We start from the raw sequence: 14,287 nt of genomic DNA on the forward strand, positions 1-14,287 counted from the left end.
GGGATGAGCTGGAGAGGACCTTGCATTTAAGGTGTGACTTACTGAGTGGAGAGGAAGGTGTTCAGGACAACCTTCCTCATACACTCTTCACTAGTTTAACCCTCTTTTCCTTTTTAACACTTAGGGAAAAAATTCCAGCATGGGTGTCATATGGGAACTGGCTCGTCCTCAGTGTGATGAGTTTGCTGCTATTACAGCAGGGAGGCAGAATTTCTGGCCGATTGGGAATAGGAGAGGTTAGCATTTTTATAAGTGAAGTCTGCCCTGTCTCTCTTTGACAGGAGCCCCTGTGAGCCAAGCCAGATGTGGCTTTCTTACTGCTGCTCCCAGTTCCCAATTGCTCTCTCCTGCTTGGGAGCCAGCAGGGAAGGTGGAAAGCAGGCCTGGCAGCTGTGCAGGGTGAGAGGAAGCTTTGAGTATAATGCTGGCTTGGGGAGGGAAGCAGCCTTCCTGAGCTGTTATTAGCAAGCAGAGGTCTCAGTTTCTCTTGCAGAGTAGCACCAAATAGGAGGATTGGTGGGGCCTGCGGTGCTCAGAACAAAACTTCTCAGTGTGGCAAGGGCTGAAAGCCTGGGTTTGGGGTAGGAAGGGGTTTTTGTTTTTTACCTTAGAAATATTAATTGAACCAATTTTTGTTTTCCTGGTGTTTGCTAAAGTTATACTTGAAGAGCCTAAGGAAGTGGAGTGGGAGCTTTTCTCAGCCCTTTCTTGAAGGTGTTGAATCATTTACAAAGTATTTTTCTCCCAAGTGGTCCTCAGGTGTTTGTTTTTTGTTAAAACTCTGTGAAACTTGGCTGTTAAGAGGCTGAATTAAAATCCCTTCTTGGTTGCTTGGGTTTCACTTCTTGGAGTTTTGTGATGTTATGAAATTTAACAACACACTAGTCATCCCTAGAGTCTTCCAGAAAAAAAGGGGTGGTATAGTCTGAATTTAAACTTTTCAGGCCTTCTTTATCTATCAAAGAATCAACAAAGTGCACAGACCCACTTATTTTTCAGGTCATCTTTCACATACTAATAACCTATGTCAGGTGCGGAGAGAAGAAATAATTATATCTACTGCCCAACAAAACTCCTTGAAATTAAAACCAGCTGTTAAAACTGCCAAAACAGCTGGGTTAGGTTGTTCCAAAGATGTGGGTGGCACACAGGTGGAACTCAGACTTTCCCTGCCTCACCCCAACAGAAAAGTATTTGCAATTAAAAAAAAAAACATAACTAGCTAATATCTTGAAAAATTGTAAAAGCCTAAATGGCTTTGCTTGGACAGTACTCAATATCATAATGGTGTAGGTTTGCCTGTGCAAGGATGCAAGGGGAAGCCACTGGGAGGAGATTGGCTGCCTTCCTCAGGGTGAGCAAAAACTTGTTTTTTCCAGTAAGTGAGTCACTGCTGTTAAAATTAAACACCACCAGATGTTCCAAATAAAATGCTTTGGCAGGTCTCCTAGGTATTGTGCTGGGATTTGATTTGCCTAGTTCCAGCTTCTCTTTCTGTGTTCAGTAATAATCACACTTGGGCTTGAATAATTTAATTTTGGCATAAATTTAAGCAAATCACAGATAACTGGCAGGATCTCTAATGGCAAAACCTTCTGAAAGCTTATTTGAGGACTGAACAATACTTCCCTGAGCCTTCTGCTCCAGAAGGTATTTGGGACATACTCTTTCTTTCAGGCAATTATTCTCTAGTGTGACAAAGTTCCTCCTCTGCCTTGCTGGGTCCTGCGCTTATTGGCGGATTTTCTCGCCTCAGAGGTTCACGGCAGCCCCCATATTGGCCACTTTCGTGGCTCAAACCTGCTGTTCAATCAGTTAGCCTCATCCACTGGCCAGCATGGGGAAAGGAAGAACAACAATCCCCGCAGTCTCTGATGATCCACCTAGTGGATCGGGGAACAGGCCAGAGACCTTCCTCTCTGGTGGAACCCACAGTCCATTTGAACTCCTCTGGTATCAAGTAGGGAGTTGGGGGGAATGGAGGGAACCAGGGCCCACCTACTCTGGGTTCCAGCCCAGGGCCTTGTGGATTGCAGCTGTCTATAGTGGCGCCTGTAACAGCTGCATGACAGCTAGAACTCCCTGGGCTACTTCCCCATGGCCTCCTCCTAACACCTTCTTTATTCTCACCACAGAACCTTCCTCCTGATGTCTGATAATGCATGTACTTCTCAGTCTTCCAGTTGTATGCCTTCTCACTCTCAGCTTCTTGCACCTCTTCCTCCCAGCTCCTCGCTCACACCACAAACTGAAGTGAGCTCCTTTTTAAACCCAGGTGCCCTGCATTGTGCAGGAGGTCAGACTAGATGATCCTAATGGTCCCTTCTGACCTTAATATCTATGAATCTATGAATCAATGATTAGCCTGCCTTAATTGATTCTAGCAGCTTCTTGATTGGCTGCACGTGTTCTAATCAGCCTGTCTACCTTGATTGTTTCCAGAAAGGTCCTGATTGTTCTGGAACCTTCCCTGTTACCTTACTCAGGGAAAAGGGACCTACTTAACCTGAGGCTAATATATCTGCCTGCTATCACTCTCCTCTAGCCATCTGGCCCGACTCTGTCACACTAGGTATCCTGTGAAACTTATTTTAAATTACTTTTGTTCATAATTACATCCAGAAGAAGCAGAGGTGATAGTAGGTAATACATATATTGTATTTAACTATTGTATTGCCTGATTTAGGAGGTTAATAATATTAGTATAGTATGGGTTTAGGCTCACCAATCTGTTTGATAAGAAGATAAAAAGGTTTTTGTTTCGAATCAGGCACTACAGAATTTATAAAGGACCCTCGGGGGTGTCAAGGTTCCTTCCCAACTCTGAACTTTACGGTACAGATGTGAGGACTTGCATGAAAGACCTCCTAAGCTTATTCTTACCAGCTTAGGTTAAAAACTTCCCCAAGGTACAAACTTTGCCTTGTCCTTGAACCATATGCTGCCACCACCAAGCATTTAAACAAAGAACAGGGAAAGAGCCCACTTGGAGACTTCTTCCCCCCAAAATATCCCCCCAAGTCCTACACCCCCTTTCCTGGGGAAGGCTTGATAAGAATCCTCACCAATTTGTACAGGTGAACATAGACCCAAACCCTTGGATCTTAAGAATAATGAAAAATCAATCAGGTTCTTAAAAGAAGAATTTTAATTAAAGAAAAGGTAAAAGAATCACCTCTGTAAAATCAGGAGGGTAAATACCTTACAGGGTATTCTGATTCAAAACATAAAGAATCCCTCTAGGCAAAACCTTAAGTTACAAAAAGACACAAAAACAAAAATATACATTCCATCCAGCACAGCTTATTTTACCAGCCATTAAACAAAAGGAAATCTAATGCATTTTTAGCTAGATTACTTACTAACTTAACAGGAGTTGTGAGGCTGCATTCCTGATCTGTTCCCGGCAAAAACATCACACAGACAGACAAAACCCTTTGTCCCCCCAGCCTCCAGATTTGAAAGAATCTTGTCCCCTCATTGGCCATTTTGGGTCAGGTGCCAGTGGGGTTACCTTAGCTTCTTAACCCTTTACAGATGAAAGGATTTTGCATCTGGCCAGGAGGGATTTTATAGCACTTTATATAGAAAGGTGGTTACCCTGCCCTTTATATTTATGACAGGGGGTATGACAGGAAGCTCACACTGAGACAGATAATAGCTTTAAAGACTTTTTATTAAGATAAATGAAATAGTAATTGCATGGTAAAATAAATAGATTACAAAGTTACAATTGTATTACTGCTATTTAAAAGATGCATATGGTATCATGGTATTATATGCTACAAAGGTTTGATTATATACTTACACCCTTTCTTGATAACCTGGCGGTGAGAGACACAGGACCAGCTTCGCCTCTGGCAGTTTAGGTTCCTCAATTCTCGAGTGAGAGGTGCAAAGCTTAGAAGAAGCTAGAGCTAAGAGCTGTCGAAGCTAAATTAGAATTTACTTAACTAACTTAAATTAAAACCTAATAAACAAAACTAAGAACAAAGTTTAGGGAAACCAAGCTTAGCCTAGTTCCCTTGGAACTTAGAAAGTTTAAGAAAAACAAGTACAGGCGCCCCTAGCAACGTTGGTCACTTCTTTTATAGGGCACAGGTGCCTGAACCCTCCTTCTATGCCCAAACTTCATTTCTCACCCACAAAAATGTTAGGGTACACTTACTCCATAGGTTAGTATGTTTGTACATATTGATGACATGTACATATATATTAATGACATTAGATCATACACACATTATTTTTGTTCTCCTGGTTATTTCAGTTCTTTCCTTGTGGTGTACCTGTTAAGTTTGAGGGTACAGACTTGGAAAACCCCTATGACATTCTACCATTATCAATCTGTCTAGGTGAAAGGTCTCAGACATACGTGTATGTGTTGACTTTGCTATCTGGGTGGAAGGTCCCAGACATAGATATGCTAACTTTGCCTTAGCTCAACATACAGCATATGTCCTGTAGGTCCCTTGCATTACAGCCAAACTTACCTTAATATAAATCCATAGACCTGTTACAATAAACCAAATACTTAAACTATAAGAGAAGATACATATATACTCAAACAAGCAGGTTAATCCTATAGGCTACATACACCCCTTTGATGGGATGATTTGCAACAATGAACCCCATCACATAGGTATGGATGTAGGTGGTTAAGTATATGTGGGGACAGTTTTAACGTCATTCTTTTTTGGTCAGGGTGGAGGAAGGGTATTATAAAGATGGTATTCTGGACCCTGGCACGTTTTTGGTGTGGGCACCATGTATACATATTTATTATTTTTAACATTTGGTACCCATCTAGGTCTTTGCTTGGGCCTGTTGGATTTATACTGCTGGCATTCTAAAATAAGGAGATTAATCCCAATTGCAATTCCTTGGATAATAACTCATTTTTTTTAATTCAAATTTTTTCCTGGGAGTTGTTGCAGGCTTATTACCCTCATTTATTAACTGGGTAATAGTTTGTTTGTCTTTTATCATATTGTTAGTAATTTGTATGAGGTGGGTCTCCTTATGAGCCAATAATGACTTTAACTGTAACCCTAGTGGGGGAATATAGACAAGAAAGGTGGGTGTACTTTGGATAGTTAAATGTATAAGATGGGTTGGACTAGATAATGATGATGTTTTTAAAAGTGGGAATAGGGGGAATAGCTTGATTCCCTATTAAAGTGGGTTGCTTTGGAGTAAAACAAAAATTTGGCTTTGTGACAGGACACTTCAAGGGACCATATTGGTACCTCTTTTGATTGGTAACCACGCAAAATTGGATATTTTCAGTATAGGTCACCCTCTTTATTGGAGTCTTTTACTTGGTCAGCCTCACTAGGCATGTCAATGATGAATTTTGTAATTTTTTTCCCTACAGTCCACACAGAACAGTGTTTGTTTTAAACACATTACACCTACAGATATACTGAGGCCCTTTTTTAGAGCAACAGGCTAGCTGTGGTACTTTTCAGGTTTGAGTTGGAGTGTGATAGACCACCAAGGGAGGTGCATTAATGCATTTCCTATAGATGTCGCCTTTGAGGTGACCTTTAGAGTGGACAGCTACCAATTGCCTGTACACATCCTTGTTTGGGTCAAATACTGGTAACGAGACTGTGAATTAGACATACAGGGATCGTGCCATCCTATAATCTTTAGAAAGAGAACAACCATCTCGGTTGGGGTGAGGTGTCAGATCCCATTTCTCTCACAGCACCCATTGATAAATGCTGGCATGAATCCAAACATGTGGATTGTTCCTTTTCCAGCCTTTGAAAACATTTGGGACAGTACCAACTTAACAGTTGCTTATTTTTAATTAAGTTAGGAACCTTTCCCAATTTTAAGGATTGTAATGTATTAGTGATTGCATTTACAACATATTTTCCATATGCAGAGCATATAATTTTATTTTCTAAATGTTGATTTCTGTGCTGATTATTGTTTAAAGCGATTAGCTGATTAATTTTACATTGGGTCTTATTAAATAGTTGGGTTATGTCATGCATATTATAAACAATAAATTGCTTTTTTGTGACAATTTTTTTATTTTCTGTAACATTGGATTGACCATTTGGTTGGTTTCCTCTTGTAACACACAATTTATATGTTTGCAAATTTTTTATATATTTGCTTGGTTTTAAATTGACACTTCTGAACCAAATAGTCCTGTTAGGAATCCTAAACTTTTAAGAAGATTTAAGCTACGCTTTCTCCTAGAAGTATGTGGTTTATGGATTTTATTATCCATCCCCAACAGAACAATAGCTTGCACTTGTTGTTGATAGGCTGCAATCCTATCCACAAGTTGTACTGAGAAAAAGGAAGCCACTTTGGTATGCTGACAATAGCTAAATTCTCCTAGATACAAATTAGACAAATTTAACACTACAGGAATATGCATAAATGGAACCTGATTAATTACTTTTCCAATTATGGGAGTTGTGGTGAGACCATAAGCAGGTGCTGGGTTTATCACTGGACAAGTTACATTATTTGATATTGGATTGTTATAATTGTAGTTAATAATTGGATCCTGAACCTTAAGTTTAAATGTTACCTTTAGTATATATCTTTTGCTTCCTGATTTGGTTTAAAATTAGCTATAATGACCACTTTATATTGTTCTTTATCCTTATATTTAAGTTTATATAAGGTTAAACTGCCCCCTTCCCCCCCATTATCAGATTATTACAAATGGCTTTGTTTTTTTCAAGTTTTATAAGGTATTCTGTGTTTCAGGGAAGATGAATTTGTTGGTGAGGAGGTATAGGTTTTATATCCTCCCTCCTTTGAGTTATTATCTAAAGGCCAAATTTTTTTTCCAGCCACTGGATGGCAACAAGATTACTCCAACCAACTGATATTTAAAGGTGACATTTTTCCCTTTAATTCCCTTAACCTGGTGGATAGGACTGTGGATAAGTTCTGGGTTGAGTATAATAGTTTGTTTCTTTTGTGTTGGTATATTTTGAGCAATTGAGCACGACCGTGTTGTTTGGTTTTATGGGGTTGTAACAGTTTAGTATCAAATTTGTGATTTTGGCTTAGTCTTACCCTTAGAGTAACGATAATGGTGTAATAAATTAGAAATATTAATGTCCATTTTATGGTTGCAATTTGCTGGACTTCAGCTGTCGCGATTCTGTCGGATGCTGTTTATTTAAGTTTTGAGGAGGAAGTTGCTTCTGCGACCTGAATGATTGATACAGCTTTAACTGATTAGCACGGTAGATTCTGTTTTTTATTATGCTTGCCTCCTGTTATCCTAATTTTACACACTGCTGAACTGAGTTTATCGATGACTTGGAAGGGTCTAATGCATTGGTTACACAGGCCATACTCTGGTGCTTTATATGATAACAGCATTACTTGGTCTTCAACCTTCCAAGTATTTTGTTGTTGTTGTTGTCAAAGTAAGCCTTTGCCTTTTGTCTGGATTTCCCCAATTTAGGAGCTACCTGCAAGTGGACCTGATTTAAATGTTTTTGCAGATTTTGCAGGTAGGTATTTATTTTTATTTCCTCTAATTGAATGCCACTGGTGTGCCAAATTAAATGTTCTAGTAATTGCATCGTTCGGCCTGTCATTACATTAAAGGGTGTTTTATCAGTAGATACAGCCAGTGTTGCTCTCAATGCCATTAAAATTAGAGGCATGAGAGTGTTCCAGTTACGCCCATTGTCATCAACCAGTTTTCTTAATGTTACTGTTATAGTTTGATTGGTTCATTCCACCATCCCAGCGGACTGTGGTTTGTATGGGATGTGAGGTCTCTGCGGGACTTCCATTAATTTAAGGCAGTCCCTAAAGAACTGTCCAGTGAAATGTGATTCCTGGTTCGATTCCACCTTTGCAGGGATTCCCCATCTAGAGAAGACTTGCTCTACTAGGATCTTGGCAGTGGCTTTTGCAGTATTGCAAAAGAGGAAATGCCTCTACCCACTTTGAAAAAGGATTGACAGCCACTAACAGATATTGGTTACCTCTGAGTCCTTGGCAAAGGACCTACAAAGTCAACCAGCAAAACCATTTAAGGACCTTTATACACCTGAGATTTTAACGGTGCATTTCTTTTGGATGGAGTTGGATTGGCTTGAGCACATGCCAAACAATATTGTTGCACATTCATCCTAACAAGTGGCCACCATCTCACAGATGCAAGATGCTGGATAGTTTTGTTCACTTTTTGGTGTCCTCCTAAAGGAGTGTCATGAACCTTGAACATCATTTCCCTCCGTAAGTGAGCTGGAACTACACATACAGGGAAACGACCTCCTGTATACATGAGAATTCCATTCACTACCTGCAAATGCTGCTCATATCTTCTCTACTGTTAGCGACCCTTCTTCTTTTATTTGGGAAAGCTTTTTGATTACTTTTACTATCTCTTTATCCAATTTTTGCACCTCTTTTAAATTCGGTATGTCAGCCTGTACAACTTTAGTTGTGGCAATAGAGCATCTGGGACTAGCGGTAGTAACAGAATATTCCTGGTCTTTTTCTTTCCAGAATTTTCCTGATTGGGCTTCTTCTCAGGCAAATTTATTAGCCTTTCCATTTTTTGTAGCATAGGGTTTTAATTTTTAGTGAGCTTTTATTTTTTTTTACTTTAATTGGCCACCCTGGAACAGCGATTGTTACTTCTAACAGCAGGTGTATTTAATCAGCAATGCATACCTAATAGGTGAGCCATCAGAAGATGTGAACCCATTTGTCTTTCAACATGGTAGAAACTCTGTAAGAGAATTGCATACCCATTAGGAGTCTGAAAATAGACAGATACTTTGGTATGTGATGGTGATGGAGAACTGCACACAGTACTCTAACACACAAGCCACCGCTGCTAATTTAGCATATTGAGCTGAATGTGGAATGCATGAATATGCCTTCTCCCAAGTTTCTCCTTTTCCCTTGGGAGGAACTGCATGGATTCCAAATCTGGTATAGGGTAATAACTAGATGGTAATAAGTAGAACTGTTAACAAAGAAATGACAGCTGCAGTGGCACAGGAGCAAGCAACAGAGCTATAAACAGGGGAGTCTGATTGGGAGTTTTGTTGGAGGAGAAGGTATTTGTATGTGGTTTTGTGGTGTTGTATTTGTAGTATTTGTATGTGTAGAGGCTTGTAGGGGCTTTGTGCTGGGAAAGAAGCTGCGTCCTGATTAGGGGGTGGGGCTTCTCTGACTAGGGCTCCTATAAAGGTAGCCAGCCAGTCAGGCAGTGGCACAGGAGCCAGCAAACAGAGCTGTAAACAGGGGAGTTTGAGTGGGAGTTTGTATTGTGGTGCTTGTTTGGGGTTTGTTTTTGCTGTAGGTGGTGGTGTTTGGGTGTGGTTTGTGTTTTCCAGATTAACAGGATTTAGGTGGGAAGGCTATGACAGATACAGAGGCAGCAGTGGGAGTGACTCATGTCGTGGAAGACACAATGAAGATGACTGGATGTGGAAGCTGCGGTATGTACATGATCCTGGAAGGGGTACCTGGTAAGAGTTTTGTCTGCATGAAATGACGTCTGATAGAGCTGATGGAGGAAAAGATCCAAGGTTTGGAGATGCAGGTAGAAAGTCTGGTTGAGTTTAGGAAGGGGTTCGAGCAAATTATGGAGCAAAGACATGAGGTATCTGAAGGGAAAAGCTCAGACTTGCAGATGGAAGCAGGACTGAGGAATTCTAAGAGGAGACTGGGTGAGGAAAGTGGTCAGTGGAAACATGTGACTAAAAGAACCAGGCAGAGGAAAAGATGAGCTAGTGAGGGAGAAATAGAGCTCAAGAACAGGTTTGCAGAGTTGGAAAATGAAGAAGGGGCTCAGCAGGTAGTCGCTGAAGGTGGAAGGGCAAGGAAGAAGAGAAGAGCAGCTAGTCCTATAGGAAAAGGGGAAGAGTCAATGGAGACTACACCAAATATGAGCCCCAGGAGGATACAGGATGGGCTGAAGAGGATTACAATGGAGAATTACATTGGATAATAGGAATGGAAAGAACTTGCAGCCAGAGGGAACAGGGGATAGACTGGACAATAGCACCATCACCAGAAAAAGGCAAGTCTATGTGATCGGGGACTCTTTATTGAGAAGAATAGACAGGCCTGTAACCAGAGCTGATCCAGAGAATAGAAGGGTGTGCTGCCTTCCAGGTGCTAAGATACGGGATGTAGACCTGAGGTTGAAAAGGATCCTAAAGGGAGCAAGAAAGAATCCCCTAATTATCCTTCATGTGGGAACAAATGATATGGCTAGATTCTTGCTGGAAAGTATTAAGGGAGACTATGCTAGGCTGGGGAAGACGCTTAAGGAAATTGAGACTCAGGTAATCTTTAGTGGGATTCTGCCTGTTCCTCGAGAAGGGCAACAAAGGTGTGACAAGATTATGACTATCAACAGATGACTTAGGCAGTGGTGCTATAAGGAGGGGTGTATGGTCACTGGGAGGCATTCATGGACAAAGGACAGTTTTCTTGGGATGGACTTCATCTGAGTAGGGAGGGAAATAGACTTCTAGGATGGAGGCTGGCACAACTGATTAAGAGAGCCTTAAATTAGGAATTTGGGGGAGATGGTTGGGAGATGTCCAGGTAATCTCCACGCCTGATTTTAGCATTGAGAGGGAAGAAAACGAAGTAAGAAAGGATCCAGCCATGGGTAGGAGAATGTATATAAGGAGGAAGGGCAGTGTGGATACCAATCTAATAGGTTATACTGGCTGTAGAATGACCATGCCTAATAGGATACAGAATGTGAGCGAGGCCAAACAACAAAAATTAAGATGTTTGTATACCAATGTGAGGAGCCTAGGTAACAAAATGGAGGAACTAGAGCTACTGGTGCAGGAAGTGAAACCAGATATTATAGGGATAACAGAAACATGGTGGAATAGTAGTCATAAGTGGACTACAAGTATTGAAGGGTATGTGCTGTTTAGGAAAGACAGAAATAAAGGTAAAGGTGGTGGAGTAGCATTGTATATCAATGATGAGGTAGCATATAAAGAAATAAGAAGCGATGGAATAGATAAGACAGTACACCTGGGCAAAAATTACATTGGGGAAGAAAACTATTAGAGCCTCCCCTGGGATAGTGCTTGGGGTGTGCTATAGACTTCCACGATCTAATTTGGATATGGATAGAGCCCTTATTAATGTTTTTAATGAAGTAAATACTAATGGAAACTGCGTGATCATGGGAGACTTTAACTTCCCAGATATAGACTGGAGGACGAGTACTAGTAATAATAATAACAGGGCTCAGATTTTCCTAGATGCGATAGCTGATGGATTCCTTCATCAAGTAGTTGCTGAACTGACTAGAGGGCATGCCATTTTAGATTTGGTTTTGGTGAGTAGTGAGGACCTCATAGAAGAAATGGTTGTAGGGGATAGTCTTGGTTCAAGTGATCATGAGCTAATTCAGTTCAAACTGAATGGAAGGATTAACAAAAATAAATCTGCAACTAGGGTTTTTGATTTCAAAAAGGGCTGACTTTCAAAAATTAAGGAAATTAGTTAGGGAAGTGGATTGTACTGAAGAACTTATGGATCTAAAGGCAGAGGAGGCCTGGGATTACTTTAAATCAAAGCTGCAGAAGCTATTGGAAGCCTGCATCCCAAGAAAGGGGGAAAAATTCATAGGCAGGAGTTGTAGACCAAGTTGGATGAGCAAGCATCTCAGAGAGCTGATTAAGAAAAAGCAGAAAGCATACAGGGAGTGGAAGATGGGAGGGATCAGCAAGGAAAGCTACCTTATTGAGGTCAGAACATGTAGGGATAAAGTGAGACAGGCTAAAAGTCAAGTAGAGTTGGACCTTGCAAAGGGAATTAAAATCAATAGTAAAAAGTTCTATAGCCATATAAATAAGAAGAAAAGAAAGAAGAAGAAGTGGGACCACTAAACACTGAGGATGGAGTGGAGGTCAAGGATAATCTAGGCATGGCCCAATATCTAAACAAATACTTTGCCTCAGTCTTTAATAAGGCTAAAGAGGATCTTAGGGATAATGGTAGCATGACAAATGGGAATGAGGATACGGAGGTAGATATTACCATATCTGAGGTAGAAGCGAAACTCAAACAGCTTAATGGGACTAAATCAGGGGGCCCAGATAATCTTCATCCAAGAATATTAAAGGAATTGGCACACAAAATTGCAAGCCTGTTAGCAAGAATTTTTAATGAATCTGTAAACTCAGGGGTTGTATCGTATGATTGGAGAATTGCTAACATAGTTCCTATTTTTAAGAAAGGGAAAAAAAGTGATCCGGGTAACTACAGGCCTGTTAGTTTGACATCTGTAGTATGCAAGGTCTTGGAAAAAAATTTGAAGGAGAAAGTAGTTAAGGACATTGAAGTCAATGGTAAATGGGACAAAATACAACATGGTTTTACAAAAGGTAAATTGTGCGAAACCAACCTGATCTCCTTCTTTGAGAAAGTAACAGATTTTTTTAGACAAAGAAAACTTAGTGGATCTAATTTACCTAGATTTCAGTAAGGCGTTTGATACCGTGCCACATGGGGAATTATTAGTTAAATTGGAAAAGATGGGGATCAATATGAAAATTGAAAGTTGGATAAGGAATTGGTTAAAGGGGAGACTACAATGGGTCATACTGAAAGGTGAACTGTCAGGCTGGAGGGAGGTTACCAGTGGAGTTCCTCAAGGATCAGTTTTGGGACCAATCTTGTTTAATCTTTTTATTACTGACCTCGGCACAAAAAGTGAGAATGTGCTAATAAAGTTTGCGGATGGTATTGCCAATTTAGAGAAGGACTGGGATATCATACGGGAGGATCTGGATGACCTTGTAAACTGGAGTAATAGAAATAGGATGAAATTTCATAGTGAGAAGTGTAAGGTTATGCATTTAGGAATTAATAACAAGAATTTTAGTTATAAGCTGGGGATGCATCAATTAGAAGTAACGGAGGAGGAGAAGGACCTTGAAGTATTGGTTGATCATAGGATGACTATGAGCTGCCAATGTGATTTGGCAGTGAAAAAAGCTAATGCGGTTTTGGGATGCATCAGGAGAGGCATTTCCAGTAGGGATAAGGAGGTTTTAGTACCGTTATACAAGGCACTGGTGAGACCTCACCTGGAATACTGTATGCAGTTCTGGTCTCCCATGTTTAAGAAGGATGAATTCAAACTGGAACAGGTACAGAAAAGGGCTACTAAGATGATCCGAGGAATGGAAAACTTGTCTTATGAAAGGAGACTCAAGGAGCTTGGCTTGTTTAGCCTAACTAAAAGAAGGTTGAGGGGAGATATGATTGCTCTCTATAAATATATCAGAGGGATGAATACAGGAGAGGGAGAGGAATTATTTCAGCTCAGCACCAATGTGGACACAAGAACAAATGGGTATAAACTGGCCACCAGGAAGTTTAGACTTGAAATTAGACTAAGGTTTCTAACCATCAGAGGAGTGAAGTTTTGGAATAGCCTTCCAAGGGAAGCAGTTGGGGCAAAAGAACTATCTGGTTTTAAGATTCTACTCGATAAGTTTATGGAGGAGATGGTATGATGGGATTTTGGTAAGTAATTGATCTTTAAATATTCAGCGTAAATAAGACTACTCCCCTGAGATGGGATATTAGATGGATGGGATCTGAGTTACTATAGAAAATTCTTTCCTGGGTATCTGGCTGGTGAATCTTGCCCATATGCTCAGGGTTTAGCTGATTGCCATATTTGGGGTCGGGAAGGAATTTTCCTCCAGGGCAGATTGGAGAGGCCCTGGAGGTTTTTCGCCTTTCTCTGTAGCATGGGGCACGGGTCACTTGCTGGAAATTCTCTGCTCTTGAAGGACTTCAGTAGCTCAGACATAGGTGAGAGGTTTTTCGCAGGAGTGGGTGGGTGAGATTCTGTGGCCTGCGTTGTGCAGGAGGTTGGATAGATGATCATAATGGTCCCTTCTGACCTTAGTATCTATGAATCTTTTAACGGAATCTGTCTCCTGGATTAATGGTTGGAAAAGCTTTTGTTTTTCCTCTCCCCTTAAATCCAATTAATCAAGATCGGGACACACATGTGGCTTCCCTTGGTGCAGTAGGGCAGTTGGCAACAAACTGCAATATCTTTTCCTTGCAGCAGCAATGCCCAGTGGGGTAGGTGAGCATTTGAGACTTGCCCATCTTTTACCCTGTTGGACAGTAAGACCTGAAGGGGAGTGTATGATGAGTGTAATATGATTGGGCTGAGGCCAATTAGAAAAGAAAAGTGTTGTATGGCCCAACTGGTTGCCAATAGGTACTTTTTACAATTGTTGAACTTAAGTATAAATGTCAGACTATG

At 40.7% G+C, this 14,287-nt stretch overlaps 1 protein-coding gene across 2 annotated transcripts in view; it reads left to right on the plus strand.

The window, feature by feature from the left end:
- Nucleotides 1–14,287, plus strand: part of SLC2A8 (solute carrier family 2 member 8) — a 120,993-nt gene that overhangs the window by 15,368 nt on the left and 91,338 nt on the right. For both annotated transcript variants that reach the window (XM_043498782.1, XM_043498778.1), the window contains exon 2: nt 7,451–7,499. In XM_043498782.1, coding sequence (XP_043354717.1) covers nt 7,451–7,499 — 49 coding nt within the window. The remainder of the gene's footprint in view (nt 1–7,450; nt 7,500–14,287) is intronic.

The sequence above is a fragment of the Dermochelys coriacea genome, chromosome 16, assembly GCF_009764565.3.
Source record: "Dermochelys coriacea isolate rDerCor1 chromosome 16, rDerCor1.pri.v4, whole genome shotgun sequence".
Lineage (NCBI taxonomy): Eukaryota > Metazoa > Chordata > Testudines > Dermochelyidae > Dermochelys > Dermochelys coriacea.